The sequence below is a fragment of the Lissotriton helveticus genome, chromosome 10 (assembly GCF_964261635.1).
Source record: "Lissotriton helveticus chromosome 10, aLisHel1.1, whole genome shotgun sequence".
Taxonomy (NCBI): domain Eukaryota; kingdom Metazoa; phylum Chordata; class Amphibia; order Caudata; family Salamandridae; genus Lissotriton; species Lissotriton helveticus.
In genome coordinates, this window is record NC_136071.1 from 933138706 (window position 1) to 933154737 (window position 16032).

Consider the following 16032-nt stretch of genomic DNA (forward strand, 5'->3'; position numbering starts at 1 on the left):
AAGCACAATATGTGTTTTCATACAGGGAGATGGTAGACGTCATGCACTTTACTGCTGGCCCCTGATGAGGAAAAAAAATTACCGAAACGCGTCGGGCCTATTTCAAACACGCAACTGCCCATACCAACTAACGCTTTGGGGAAGGCGCACGCAGGCTCGGGTGCTACCCGCTACTTGGACAACCCCATGGAGCGTAATACATTAGCGGCGGTCCTGCCGCTGGGTTGCACCACCCCGAAGAAACGGGGGCCACGAGACTCGCTATCCAAGGAGTCTCGTATGTGGAGCTGCGTGATGGATGAGGACAGGAGTGATGTTTGGGGCTCATGGTAGAGCCTTGGAACGAGCAGTAATTTGAGAGTGCATCCATCCAGGATATATGGACTACATCTCCCACAAGCACAATATGTGTTTTCATACAGGGAGATGGTAGACGTCATGCACTTTACTGCTGGCCCCTGATGAGGAAAAAAAATTTCCGAAACGCGTCGGGCCTATTTCAAACACGCAACTGCCCATACCAACTAACGCTTTGGGGAAGGCGCACGCAGGCTCGGGTGCTACCCGCTACTTGGACAACCCCATGGAGCGTAATACATTAGCGGCGGTCCTGCCGCTGGGTTGCACCACCCCGAAGAAACGGGGGCCACGAGACTCGCTATCCAAGGAGTCTCGTATGTGGAGCTGCGTGATGGATGAGGACAGGAGTGATGTTTGGGGCTCATGGTAGAGCCTTGGAACGAGCAGTAATTTGAGAGTGCATCCATCCAGGATATATGGACTACATCTCCCACAAGCACAATATGTGTTTTCATACAGGGAGATGGTAGACGTCATGCACTTTACTGCTGGCCCCTGATGAGGAAAAAAAAATTCCGAAACGCGTCGGGCCTATTTCAAACACGCAACTGCCCATACCAACTAACGCTTTGGGGAAGGCGCACGCAGGCTCGGGTGCTACCCGCTACTTGGACAACCCCATGGAGCGTAATACATTAGCGGCGGTCCTGCCGCTGGGTTGCACCACCCCGAAGAAACGGGGGCCACGAGACTCGCTATCCAAGGAGTCTCGTATGTGGAGCTGCGTGATGGATGAGGACAGGAGTGATGTTTGGGGCTCATGGTAGAGCCTTGGAACGAGCAGTAATTTGAGAGTGCATCCATCCAGGATATATGGACTACATCTCCCACAAGCACAATATGTGTTTTCATACAGGGAGATGGTAGACGTCATGCACTTTACTGCTGGCCCCTGATGAGAAAAAAAATTTCCGAAACGCGTCGGGCCTATTTCAAACACGCAACTGCCCATACCAACTAACGCTTTGGGGAAGGCGCACGCAGGCTCGGGTGCTACCCGCTACTTGGACAACCCCATGGAGCGTAATACATTAGCGGCGGTCCTGCCGCTGGGTTGCACCACCCCGAAGAAACGGGGGCCACGAGACTCGCTATCCAAGGAGTCTCGTATGTGGAGCTGCGTGATGGATGAGGACAGGAGTGATGTTTGGGGCTCATGGTAGAGCCTTGGAACGAGCAGTAATTTGAGAGTGCATCCATCCAGGATATATGGACTACATCTCCCACAAGCACAATATGTGTTTTCATACAGGGAGATGGTAGACGTCATGCACTTTACTGCTGGCCCCTGATGAGGAAAAAAAATTTCCGAAACGCGTCGGGCCTATTTCAAACACGCAACTGCCCATACCAACTAACGCTTTGGGGAAGGCGCACGCAGGCTCGGGTGCTACCCGCTACTTGGACAACCCCATGGAGCGTAATACATTAGCGGCGGTCCTGCCGCTGGGTTGCACCACCCCGAAGAAACGGGGGCCACGAGACTCGCTATCCAAGGAGTCTCGTATGTGGAGCTGCGTGATGGATGAGGACAGGAGTGATGTTTGGGGCTCATGGTAGAGCCTTGGAACGAGCAGTAATTTGAGAGTGCATCCATCCAGGATATATGGACTACATCTCCCACAAGCACAATATGTGTTTTCATACAGGGAGATGGTAGACGTCATGCACTTTACTGCTGGCCCCTGATGAGGAAAAAAAATTTCCGAAACGCGTCGGGCCTATTTCAAACACGCAACTGCCCATACCAACTAACGCTTTGGGGAAGGCGCACGCAGGCTCGGGTGCTACCCGCTACTTGGACAACCCCATGGAGCGTAATACATTAGCGGCGGTCCTGCCGCTGGGTTGCACCACCCCGAAGAAACGGGGGCCACGAGACTCGCTATCCAAGGAGTCTCGTATGTGGAGCTGCGTGATGGATGAGGACAGGAGTGATGTTTGGGGCTCATGGTAGAGCCTTGGAACGAGCAGTAATTTGAGAGTGCATCCATCCAGGATATATGGACTACATCTCCCACAAGCACAATATGTGTTTTCATACAGGGAGATGGTAGACGTCATGCACTTTACTGCTGGCCCCTGATGAGGGAAAAAAAATTTCCGAAACGCGTCGGGCCTATTTCAAACACGCAACTGCCCATACCAACTAACGCTTTGGGGAAGGCGCACGCAGGCTCGGGTGCTACCCGCTACTTGGACAACCCCATGGAGCGTAATACATTAGCGGCGGTCCTGCCGCTGGGTTGCACCACCCCGAAGAAACGGGGGCCACGAGACTCGCTATCCAAGGAGTCTCGTATGTGGAGCTGCGTGATGGATGAGGACAGGAGTGATGTTTGGGGCTCATGGTAGAGCCTTGGAACGAGCAGTAATTTGAGAGTGCATCCATCCAGGATATATGGACTACATCTCCCACAAGCACAATATGTGTTTTCATACAGGGAGATGGTAGACGTCATGCACTTTACTGCTGGCCCCTGATGAGGAAAAAAAATTTCCGAAACGCGTCGGGCCTATTTCAAACACGCAACTGCCCATACCAACTAACGCTTTGGGGAAGGCGCACGCAGGCTCGGGTGCTACCCGCTACTTGGACAACCCCATGGAGCGTAATACATTAGCGGCGGTCCTGCCGCTGGGTTGCACCACCCCGAAGAAACGGGGGCCACGAGACTCGCTATCCAAGGAGTCTCGTATGTGGAGCTGCGTGATGGATGAGGACAGGAGTGATGTTTGGGGCTCATGGTAGAGCCTTGGAACGAGCAGTAATTTGAGAGTGCATCCATCCAGGATATATGGACTACATCTCCCACAAGCACAATATGTGTTTTCATACAGGGAGATGGTAGACGTCATGCACTTTACTGCTGGCCCCTGATGAGGAAAAAAAAATTCCGAAACGCGTCGGGCCTATTTCAAACACGCAACTGCCCATACCAACTAACGCTTTGGGGAAGGCGCACGCAGGCTCGGGTGCTACCCGCTACTTGGACAACCCCATGGAGCGTAATACATTAGCGGCGGTCCTGCCGCTGGGTTGCACCACCCCGAAGAAACGGGGGCCACGAGACTCGCTATCCAAGGAGTCTCGTATGTGGAGCTGCGTGATGGATGAGGACAGGAGTGATGTTTGGGGCTCATGGTAGAGCCTTGGAACGAGCAGTAATTTGAGAGTGCATCCATCCAGGATATATGGACTACATCTCCCACAAGCACAATATGTGTTTTCATACAGGGAGATGGTAGACGTCATGCACTTTACTGCTGGCCCCTGATGAGGAAAAAAAAAATTCCGAAACGCGTCGGGCCTATTTCAAACACGCAACTGCCCATACCAACTAACGCTTTGGGGAAGGCGCACGCAGGCTCGGGTGCTACCCGCTACTTGGACAACCCCATGGAGCGTAATATATATATATATATATATATATATATGTGTATATATATATATATATTTCACCTCTCAAGTAGTAAAACCACAAGGTGACGAGACTGTGTGCTGGCCAAAGAATTTTATTTTTAGACAGCCCTCGGATGCGTTTCGCCTGACCAGCAGGCTTGTTCACCGAAGCTTCAATTCATTTCAATCGCCATTTTAAACAGTGTGCAACACATACAATCATGTGACCGAAACTACTGAGAGAAAGATAGTGAAGAAAGACTCGTAGTTTTACAAGTAGATTTCACATTCAATGACTTTTGTTGCAAAACGGCTGGAAACACGGCATGATTACAAATCATTTCATTGGCATAAAAGAGCACAAAATGTTCATGTTTCTAATTATCAACACTTTTAAATATAAGGTTGCGTGCATGCGCTGAGGACCTCGCACGGAATTATGTGACAAGTCTCGAATCAACGAGTGGTAGTATAGCTCCACTCCAATACAATACAACTCTGTTCAGTAACTCGCGCGCCTACAAATTAGCTGATAATTGAGCCCAAGTGGGCAACTCTTCTCTGCATGCCCCCGGGTTGGTTATGAACCAACCTGCCAGCCTGGTTTGTTTTACTTTACATACTGCCCTAGTGGGCAATTGTTGGTCATTTAATCAAACTACCCCCAGTGGAATATCCATAAGTTGTGTAGACATAGTGCTCAGACATGTTTGTGCAACATTTAAACAAAAATAATTAAAATGAGGTTACTGCTACTTTCTCAACATTTTCTACGTTTTCAGATATAGGAATACAAAAGTCTATTGGGACCAGGATCCTCTGTTTCTTCCTACAAATGTGTACTAAGATCTTCTTCTAAATTTAGACCTCCCGGGGCGTTCGAATTGAGTTCCAAAATGTACCTTGATTCGAGACGTCTTAATTTCTTTAGTCTATCTCCGCTTCTTACATTTTTTGGCACACAGTCAATTACAAAATAGCAGAGCCCTGCTTCATTTTTGTTATGTTTTACTTCGAAATGGCGAGCCACCGGGTATGTTTTATCAGCGTTACGGATGGCTCTCATGTGCTGCAAAATTCTGATATGCACCGGATGTATCGTGCTGCCCACGTACCTCAGACCACATGGGCACTGAAGTACGTAGACAGCATAGTCTGTTTTACAATTAAAAAAGCCTTTGATTTGTTTTATTCTTTCAGACAGGCCTATCCCATATGATTGTGTGTTAACCCCTAACTTACAGGCCTTACACTTTGTGCATTTTATGAACCCTGGTTTCTTTTTTAGCCAGTCTGCCCCGCCTCCTTTTGATTTTTGTTTAAGTGGAAGCATATTGGAGACAAGCATCTGTTTGAAAGACCTCGCTTTCCTAAACGTGATAGCTGGTCTCTTTTGGACTATATCTTGGAGAATGGGATCATTGGCAATCAAATGCCAGTGCCTAGTTAAGATCTTCCTCACTTCTTTATGCTTTTTATTGTACGAAGTGATCATTCTGACCTGAGTAGACTCAGATTTCTTTCTGCCTTGGGGTTTATTTTTGTTGAATAGGATGTCTTCTCTGCTGCATTTTTTTGCCTTTTTAATACAACTATTGATATTTTCTTGAGTGTACCCTCTGTCTTTAAACCGTGTGTTAAGGGTTACGAATTCTTTCTCCAGGTTCTCTTGATCACTGCAATTCCGGATGGCCCTTAGACTTTCACCATACGGTATGCTTCTAACTAGGTTGCTTGGGTGGAAACTTGCCGCGTGCAGCAGCGTGTTTCCTGCTGTGGGTTTCCTGTATAAGTTCGAATGTAATATCCCATTTTTGATAAATATAGTGAGATCCAGGAAATTGAGTGAGGTGGCGCTGATTTCACTCGTGAACTTCAAATTGAGGTTATTAGTTCGCAATTTGTTAATGAAATTCTGGGCACTTTCCTCTGATCCTTTCCAGATTAGGAATAGGTCATCTATATCTACTTCAATGGAGGATATTTTCTTCCCACTCCTTCTGGAATTCCGCTCGGACCACCTGCTCCTCCCACCAGCCCATATGCAAATTAGCATAGCTGGGGGCGAAGCAGGTGCCCATCGCGGTCCCACAGATCTGCTTGTATAGGATGGTGTCAAAAAGAAAATAGATATTATTAAGACAGACCGATACCATAGCCCGTAGCATTTGAGTATGTAGCCAAAGATTAATTGGGCGTTCTTTCAGGAAATGTTTGATGGCTCGAAGGCCATCCTCATGTCTGATGCTGGTGTATAACGCTGTGACGTCAATAGTCACCAGCAAAGGATCTTTTTCCCATGGTAAATCATAGATTTTCCGCAGGAAATCGCTAGAGTCTTGGATGAAAGAGGGAAGTTGCTTCACTAAGGAGCACAGAAATGAGTCAATGTATTTTGATGTATTCTCTAGCGCCCCCCCTATCGCAGAGATAATGGGGCGTCCTGGCGGGTTAACTGCACTTTTATGTACCTTAGGTATAAGGTAAAACACTTGTGTAATTGGCGTAACAATTTTTAGAAATTTCAGTTCTTCAAGGGAGATGAGGCTTTGCCGGTACCATTCTTGTAGTCGATTGTTATATAACTCAAACTGGTTATTCATGGCTACCTCTGTAATTTTTGCATAGTTACAGCGATTGTTTAGCTGCTTGTATGCCTCACTTAGATATTGCCCTCTGTCCCAGAGGACTACATTTCCCCCTTTGTCGGCGTTACTTACTATACAATTGTTATCTGATTTCAGTTTAGTAATTAACGCTGAATACTCCTTTTCTTGCTGAGTGAAATTTTTATATTGTACACTTGTGCATTTTTCTAGATTTTTCAAATCGTTAACCACCAGTTCATGAAAAATATCAACTGTGTCCCGTAGGCTCAATGGAGTAAATTTTGAGCTTGGTCTAAAGTCTGTGGATACAGTTCTGTTGATGTTGACATCCTGCTCTTTTGCAATCATCATTGCTTGACTACTCGTGGCTTCACAGATTTCTCCGGCATTGTAGCTTGCACCTTGTGAGAGTTCATCCGTCTCGCTGCTGGCTGGAGAATCAATACTTCGTAGGTTGAGTAGAAGGTCCATATCAGCTACTGATAGACTCTTGCTGACGTTTTGCTCATCATTAAGGATAGTTGGCATCGATTTTTTGTGCTGTTTGTTCAAGGCAAAGAACTTTTTGAGCTTGAGATTTCTAACAAATTTATACGTGTCGATTCGTGTATCCACATAATTGAAATCTGCTGGAGGACAGAAAGAGAGGCCAAGTTTCAAAACTTTTTCTTCTTTTGGTGTGAGGGTGATGTTAGTTAAGTTCAATATTGTCATGTCCTTATCTTTTTCTTCCATACCGGCAGCTATTTCTTGGGCTTGCCTGGCGCAACGCTTTGTTTTCTCCTTTTGCGCCTCCTGCACCTCTGCCTCTTCCTTTTGGTTTGCCGCCGTAGTTGACTCTTCGCATTGGTCTGAGCAATGCAAGCGGGTGGTCCGTTAGCTGTTCGCCGCGTCTCCCAGTCAGAGAAATCAGGTGCCGGTGATAATGCTGGGCCACAGCGGCTCCGATCCACAGGTAGTTGCCGGCGGGCAATGGGCGGCGGGAAGGTCGCTGCAGGAGAGCGGGCGGGCCCCGCTATCTTATTTGGAAATGCTTTCCCGGCCCCACAAGCACTATTTCTGGGCCTCCAGGCCTCGGGCGGTTGCAGGTAGCTTCCGGCAATGTGGAGGCAGCGGGGAGGCCGCGGTTGGTGAGCGGGCATGTACGGTCGCTGTTCGCTGCTGTGCAAAATGTCACGTAGCGCTCGGCGAAAACTGTGTCCCCGGCTCCGCATGCAACGCCCCAGCCGATAAGTAAATGTGCAGTGGAGCGCCGGCCGTTACACGTTGCAGCAGTCGGGTCAGTTAAGCTTGCCGGCGGCTGTTAACTTTCGCGCTCTTTTTGTCGTTGTTCGTTTTCCTCCTGTTTATGTACGTCCCGTCTCCGTTAAGGAGGGCTCACCTTCAGTACAGTAAGGTCCTCACTCAACGAAACACTGGCACAGGTTGATTGGCGGCGCCGCACTTTTCCGCTGGTAGATGGTGTCGCAGTTCCGATGAGGCCGCAAAGCCACGGAGTTTCCTAGCAGGCTGTCCCTCGGATCGGCAGGTCTCGGACCGGCGTCTCAGTCCGCCTCCAGGCAAGTCGATGGATATCTCCGCCTATTTCTGGGCGATTTAGACGTTCTTGGCACCGCTGTGTTCAGGGAAGCGTCGCAGGCACAATGGCGAGGTGACTGGGTAGTTTTTCCCAGTCAGGATGGTCAAGAGGATAGTTCAAAGGCTCGATCAGGCGAGAGCCTCACTACGGTGCGGCCATCTTGGTTTGGCGCCACCTAGCGCCCTGGACTCGGCGTACTTGATCAGAATCGTCAAACTTCTGCAAGCTGCGTCATGGTTGTTCTCCGCCCATTCACGTAGCATATTGGGGTCGGGATCTTCGTAAGTAGGCGCCACCATAATCCTTAAGCCACGAGGGATCCTTTTAACTTCCAAATAGCGTTGGAGGGATTTTTGTTCCCACCATTTCGATAGTTCTCCACGCTTGAGTTTCTCTAGCCTCTTTAGTCTTGCCGTTTCGTCAGGTGTTTTTGCAATTATTTCTCGTGTTGCCGGTTTTGCACTTGCTGCACCTGTATCGTCGAAAATGGAGAGAGCAGTTGCCTCACGCTCCAGAAGTTCTTAGGCTGACATCTTCGTTTAAGAATAATCACGGAACCGGCGTTCCTGACCAGCAACCGCCAGGCGCTTTACGATAATAGCGCAAAGTCTCTACGGGTCACCTGGCTTCCCCGCTTCCCGAAACTTATGGCGTCTCCTACCTGCCAACCGTTGCTTGTGGCGTGAGTCCTCCGACACCCGTCCTTCGCGCCGGGGGCAGGTGAGCTTCTTGCTTCTTTCGGGGGACTCTCCTCCTTAATTCAGCTTCGGGGGGCGGCAGTATGTGCAGCTTCTACTCCTCCTCACTTCAGATTGTAGGGTGTCTCGTCCAAAAAAGGACCTCCAAAGTCAGGTCCTTACAACACTTCACCTCTCAAGTAGTAAAACCACAAGGTGACGAGACTGAGTGCTGGCCAAAGAATTTTATTTTTAGACAGCCCTCAGACGCATTTTGCCTGACCAGCAGGCTTGTTCACCGAAGCTTCAATTAATTTCAATCGCCATTTTAAACAGTGTGCAACACATACAATCATGTGACCGAAACTACTGAGAGAAAGATAGTGAAGAAAGACTCGTAGTTTTACAAGTAGATTTCACATTCAATGACTTTTGTTGCAAAACGGCTGGAAACACGGCATGATTACAAATCATTTCATTGGCATAAAAGAGCACAAAATGTTCATGTTTCTAATTATCAACACTTTTAAATATAAGGTTGCGTGCATGCGCTGAGGACCTCGCATGGAATTATGTGACAAGTCTCGAATCAACGAGTGGAAGTATAGCTCCACTCCAATACAATCCAACTCTGTTCAGTAACTCGCGCGCCTACAAATTAGCTGATAATTGAGCCCAAGTGGGCAACTCTTCTCTGCATGCCCCCGGGTTGGTTATGAACCAACTTGCCAGCCTGGTTTGTTTTACTTTACATACATATATATATATATATACACACACACACACACACACTTTTTAACCGTGTAGCATGCCTTGTGCCTTTCTTTTTATTCTGTGGAGCTGCCCAAATATTTTTTTCAATAATAAATGTTTTTTAAGCAGTGAGGCGTGCTACGTGCTTCATCTTTAGCAATAGCGCCAGCCTCCGTGGTTTTATTGTGAGCGGATCACCCAACTCTTGTTTTTTAAAGTTCTTTGAACCGGGAGAAATAGTGCTGAAGGCTCCAGGAAAAGTAGTGGAAGGCGCCCCGTGGAAAGGCAGCTGAGTTTCAGAGCAGGCAGCCAGCGGGCTCGGGCAACCCTGTTCCCCCCTCCATCATCAACGCCTCACTCGCGCCCAATAAGCAATGTGCCTACTTACTCCCCAGTTCCTTGCCGCTTTCAGCCTTTATCAGGCTTACTTCCGTTCTTGGCAGGATGTCAATCTCTCTGCAGCAGGCATCTTAATCCTCTGCACTACTTTAGCATGAGTGGAAACAGCCACTACATAAAACTCTGGCAAATAATGTTCCTGCAGGAGTGATCAAAGTTACCTTTACATTTTTATAGTTGCCTGAAAACCTCTGGACACACAGGGACAGGTTCTTTGCAGCACGCATCTTAATAATCTGCGCTACTTTAGCATGAGTGGAAACAGCCACTAGATAAAACTCCAATCTCTCTCGCCAGCAGGAACATTAACCAGCAAAGTTACCTATACATTGTTATTAGTGTCTGAAAACCCATGGACACACAAGAAACTCTGCACTGGGTGCTTTCTAAATCAGTTTTATTTCTCATACACCCCTGGACAGCACCAGGTGCGGCTGCACAGGGCGCCCCGCCCTGTACACAGCAAGAAGAGGCTACCGGGTCTTCTCGGCGAACTCAACGTCTGCGTGCACCAAGCAGGCAAAAAGGATTTCAGAGTAAGAACAGAAACTCTTTTACCTTCAATGTCTTGTTTGGTGGCCTGCGATCCTAACGTACATACTCATGGAGTGAACGGTTAAAGTGTTTTTGTACCCTTACTTACTTTGCCCACAACTTGGATGGTTACCCCAACTCCCTTTTTAATTCTAGCACATACAATCTTTAAATCAGCCCTTTTTTTCTACCCAAAGAGCGGTCCAAAATCATGGCTAGTTAAAACGTCCATAACACGAATACTCTACTACCTTCAAGGCACATGGTTTCACCAATTTAGTGATGTTTGGCTTCTGGATAGTGCATATACGTGGCCACACAACATTCCTGCAAATATTGGTAAGCATCACACGTACACAGAAATCCTTACCCTCAAATCCATTCCGCATAAATACACTACGCACAACATCTTATAATAAAATGCCACAAAATGCAATTACACACAGTTCCACGTCACATAATTATAAAACAATAACAAATTACACATGATCACACTTCACTCCAAACCATAGAATTACACTCCACACAACACAATTCAACTTCATATAATTTCAGTACACATAATTACACTCCAACCTACATTTCACGCAACATATTTACACTACATATATATCCACTCAATTCCAAAATAAATAATTGCACTCTCAAAAAATTAATAAACGTTGCAAAATGCCACATAATTCTACATTATAAAATACTACTCCACACCCTGCCACACTGTACCACTACAAACCATGCCACATAATTCCACACAACACAACTCAATGCCACACAGTTCTGCGCCACACAACATATTTACACTCCACATTATAGCACGCAGCTCCACATAATTACACTGCACTCTTCTCAATACAACATAAATGCACTATGCCACATAACAGAAATTCACATAAATGCACTCCACATCATAACAAATCATTTGAATAAGCATTTCACTCAATGCCACACAAGTTAAACTCCACACATTTACAAAACACAGCATATAATTCCACTCAAAACCACATATTTAAAAAACACAACCCAATTCCACAACACACACCTCAAATTTACACATCAAGCCATAACTAATAATTCGAATGCAACACACACAATTCCACACCAACCCACAAACATCTACTACACTACACTCCAAACAAAAACTCACAGGTAAGAGACATTATCATTTACAACGCCAAAATATCTAATTCTCGCAAATGTGAGACCTATTGTATTGCAAATGCTTGTTCACTTTTGCCAGGCCTATCCCGCACATAAGAGAACATTGGGATTACCTTATTACATTCTATAAGCGTAATTTCCAATTAGGAAGAGATAAAATAAGGTAGTTGATGTTAACAAAATTAGCTTCCTGTCATTTTTGATGAAAATACTTGATGCTGGTTTAGTAAGTTGGGGCAAAGCAGTTAGCAATAAAAAAAGATTGTTGCATGTAAATTGTTCGGTGCACCTAGTTATCAATTACAGCTTTGTAATGCGGTGTCACGGATAACTGACTTTCTTCCGCGTCACACGATCTTCCTTACTATACATATTTATTATTAGCTACCAAAGGTGTGTGTTAACAGGAGGAAGGAATATAAAGAAGAAGTCAGAGACCAGGGATAACTGGGTGGTACATTGTAAATATATGATACATGAAAAAGAGAAGAACTTCAACAGGACAGGATGCAATACAGGGGAGGGTACACCAAAAAGGGCACAACATACTTATATTGACACACATGTAATCTGTGGAAGTAAAGAATGCAATCTTATTGTAAGGCAACAATGATGTGGCCTAATTTTAGGATGTACAGGTGGAACAGAAAAAAGCATAGTCACAAGTATATTATAAAATAAACTGTGACCTGGTAAAACTGGACGGTCATAGAATTTCAATTGAGTTTTACTATGTTGATTGGCTTCAAAATCGGAAAAAGTTAAAGCATTTCCACAGTAACAGTTCAACATACCTCAAAGTAGCCTGGGCTTGCTTTTGTGTAGTAGAAATCTTTTTTTCCACATCAAAGGGACTACATGTCTTTTCAACTGAATAATTAACAACTGGAAAGCTGGACAGTTGCAGATAAAATGGTCTATAGTGTCTATATTGAGAAAAGAAATACAAATACAAAAAAATCAATTATATGTCACAAACCTTCTGAGGCTCAAAGTTAGCATCATATTCATTCTAAAATCACACTGAATTATAGACTAGTGTGCTCCGTACTGAGATTTCATAATATAAATCAGAATTAAAGATTCAAGACATCCCAGGCAAAAAAAAAACTGATTGCATGCGGTAAACTTTAGGTGAAAAACTAAATTGTAACTTCGCATAGCACAGCTGTGTGACAAGGGAGGAAGTCAGTGGGCTAATGGAACAAGCTTACTTACACCTCACTGTGACTTTTAGTTTTCACCAGTTTATTTTCCTTTTTTAAAAAGCTTTTATTGCTTTACTCGTATTAATTCTTTACAATATAATCTATCCACTGGATCTCCCTTAGCTACAGATCAGCAACAGCTGTTTTTAAAGCATTTATATTTATGTTATGGGGTGTTGTATCATTTGTCCAATCAATCAAAAGACCTTACTTCTCCAAGACCCATCTCTTTTTTAGTATTAGGTATATTGAGTCTTAGTTCACGTACTGAAAAATCTCTACAATATTTAATTCTCCCTTCTCTACTATCTGTAGCAATTTGGCGCCTTTGTTTGAAATTCCATGGACAAATCTGCTTGCCTACAAGCAACATCTCCATCCTCTCATTTGAGGGTATCCTGTAAGGAGTAGTTTCTGTCCTGTAACTCCAGTTCTGTAGTAGGGGTATCTCTGTTATAGTCATAATCTAGTGAATAGTCCCGCCCATATGCGTGGACCCCGGAGCAATCAAAAATAATCTCTTACAGTGTCAAAAAATGCAGAAATGCATAGACACTTAAGAGAGAATTTAAAGACAGATAATGCAGCCAAAAAGGCTACACTGTCCAGTACTTCAACTAGAAATTCCACCACAAAATCCACAAAACAGCAAAGCCTGTACAGATTTCCCTTGCTTAACAGCAAAATCCCTCAGGAATGATAGAGAGAAGAACCTGGACAGACAAGCCCCATAGGCTGCCATTATGTGGCTTAAATAGGATACTGTGCCTTTAAGGAACCTTCCAGAACCTTCTCCCAGTATCCCAGAATGCATAGCAGGTCCAACTTAGTTTCAGTTCTTTTTGAAGGCGTAAACAACGCCAGACCTGTAGCATTATGTACCTGAACAAATCTCCACCGGGGAGGCGGGAGGGCGCTTATGACTATCACAGAGATACCCCTACTACAGAACTGGAGTTACAGGACAGAAACTACTCCTTCTGTAGTAGGGGATCTCTGTGTATAGTCATAATCTAGTGAATAGAATGGCAAGCCCATCCCCACATCAAGCGGCGGTGGAGAATATGAAAATCACGCCACTATTGTGCGAACAAATTCCGCAGCGAAGCCTGCCCAACCTGAGCGTCTGCCCTGGCATCAGTGTCCAGGCAGTAATGCTTAGCAAAGGTATGGACCGACTTCCAAGTGGCCGCCTTGCAGATCTCTGCCAAGGGAACATTACGAAGCATAGCTGTCGTAGCAGCTTTGCCTCTGGTGGAATGAGCCTTAGGCTTACCCCCTAAGGTCTTATTAGCTTTGCAGTAACACAATTGTATGCAGGACACAATCCACCTCGAGATGGACTGCTTAGAGGTAGCAAGACCTGTCCTGACTGAGCCATAATTAATGAACAATTGGTCTGACCTACGAATATCTTTAGTCTTATCCAGATAAAACTTCAGCACCCTCCTCACATCCAGGGAATGTAAAGACCTTTCCGCTGGAGATGACGGATTCTGAAAGAACGTAGGCAAAGTGATAGTCTGATTGATATGAAAATCAGAAACAACCTTTGGAAGAAACTTAGGGTGAGTACGCATAACAACCTTAGCAGCATGAAACACAGTATAAGGTTCTTGGCAACACAACGCCTGAATCTCACTCACCCTGCGGGCCGATGTAATGGCCACGAGGAACGCCGCCTTCCAGGACAGGTGCTGCAACGAAGCCTTATGAATGGGTTCAAAAGGCTCCTTCATCAATCTGGACAGCACCACATTCAAGTCCCACGAAGGCGAAGGAAGCCTGACAGGAGGGAACACTTTCTTCAAGCCTTCCAAAAAATCTTTGATCACAGGGATCTGGAAGAAGGAAGTCTGTGAAGGGCCTTTCCTGTAGGCAGTCAAAGCAGCCAGATGAACCTTAATGGAATGGACATTAAGGCCCGACTGCGCCAGATGCAGCAGATACGGAAGGATGACATCTTCCTTGCATGTCGTAGGGTCATAGTTCTTAGACTTGCACCAGATGCAAAACCTCTTCCACTTGTAAGCATAAGAAGTCCTAGTGGAAGGTCACTTAGCCTCCTTCAGTATGTCCATACAATCCTCTGGGAGATTCAGATGGCCATATTGCACTATTTCAGGAGCCATGCCGCCAAACTCAAAGACGAGAGGTTGGGGTGTACCATCCGCCCCCCGAACTTCGTGAGAAGGTCCGGCCTGCACGGCAGCTTCATGTGAGGAAGGAGAGAGCGGTGAAGCAGGTCCGTGAACCACCACTGTCTGGGCCATTCCGGGGCAACCAGGATCATCCGCGCCCTGGACTGGGACAGCTTGATGAGAACTGCCGGAATCAGGGGAATTGGTGGAAAAGCGTACAGAAAGCTGTTCGACCAGTTGATCCATAACGCGTTCCCCAGCGTCCCCTGCTGGTAGTACCTGGAGGCGAAGCCTCGGCATTTGCTGTTTTCGGCGGTGGCAAACAGATCCACGTCTGGAGTTCCCCACCATGCGAAGACTTCTCCTAGTACTTCGTCGTTTAAGACCCATTCGTGGTTTTCTTGAATGAGTCTGCTCAGTTCATCTGCCTGAACATTCTGCACACCTGGCAGATGGGTGGCCGTTATAGACAGTCCTCGAGCCAGAAGCCAGTGCCAGATCGCCTGCGCCTCCTGCGACAGAGTGCGCGATCTCGAGCCCCCCTGCTTGTTGAGGTAATACATCGTTGTCGTGTTGTCCGTCTGAACAAGCAGAGAGTTGGTCTGAAAGGACGGGTGAAAAGCCTTCAGTGCCAAGTGCACAGCCCTGAGTTCCAGGAAATTGATGTGGTACGTGGCCTCCATCTGGGACCACGTCCCTTGAATTTGTAGGTCTCCGGAGTGCGCTCCCCAGCCCTGGAGAGAAGCATCCGTCACGATAGTCTGTGTGGGAATGTCCTTGTGGAAGGGAACCCCTCTGAGGAGATTCTCCTTCGAGCACCACCACTTCAGAGACTGAAGAGCATGCAGAGACAGTCGTATCTTGTCGTCCCAAGATCCTCTCCGCTGGTCCCATTGATCCTCCAAGCACTCCTGTAGCGGTCTCATGTGCAGCCGCGCATGTGGCGTCAGGAAGATACACGAGGCCATCGATCCCAGCAGAGAAGACACCGTCCTCACTGTCGTGGACGGAGTAGACATGAGAGCCTGAGCCTTCCGAAGGAGTGATAAACGTCGCTCTTCCGAAGGAGACACGCTTGCCGACAGTGTATTGATGGAGGCTCCCAAGTACTGGATGCACTGGACCGGAATCGGGACCGACTTGGACATGTTGATGTGCAACCCCAGCTTGTTCAAGAGAACGCACGTCTTCTGGAAGTGTGCTTGAGCTTC

General features: G+C 46.5%; 1 protein-coding gene across 1 annotated transcript in view; it reads right to left on the reverse strand.

Moving 5' to 3' along the window:
* DBF4 (DBF4-CDC7 kinase regulatory subunit) overlaps nucleotides 1-16032 on the reverse strand; it is a 260182-nt gene that overhangs the window by 134706 nt on the left and 109444 nt on the right. Inside the window, exon 10 of the mRNA XM_078663591.1 lies at nucleotides 12267-12398. Coding sequence (XP_078519717.1) covers nucleotides 12267-12398 — 132 coding nt within the window. The remainder of the gene's footprint in view (nucleotides 1-12266; nucleotides 12399-16032) is intronic.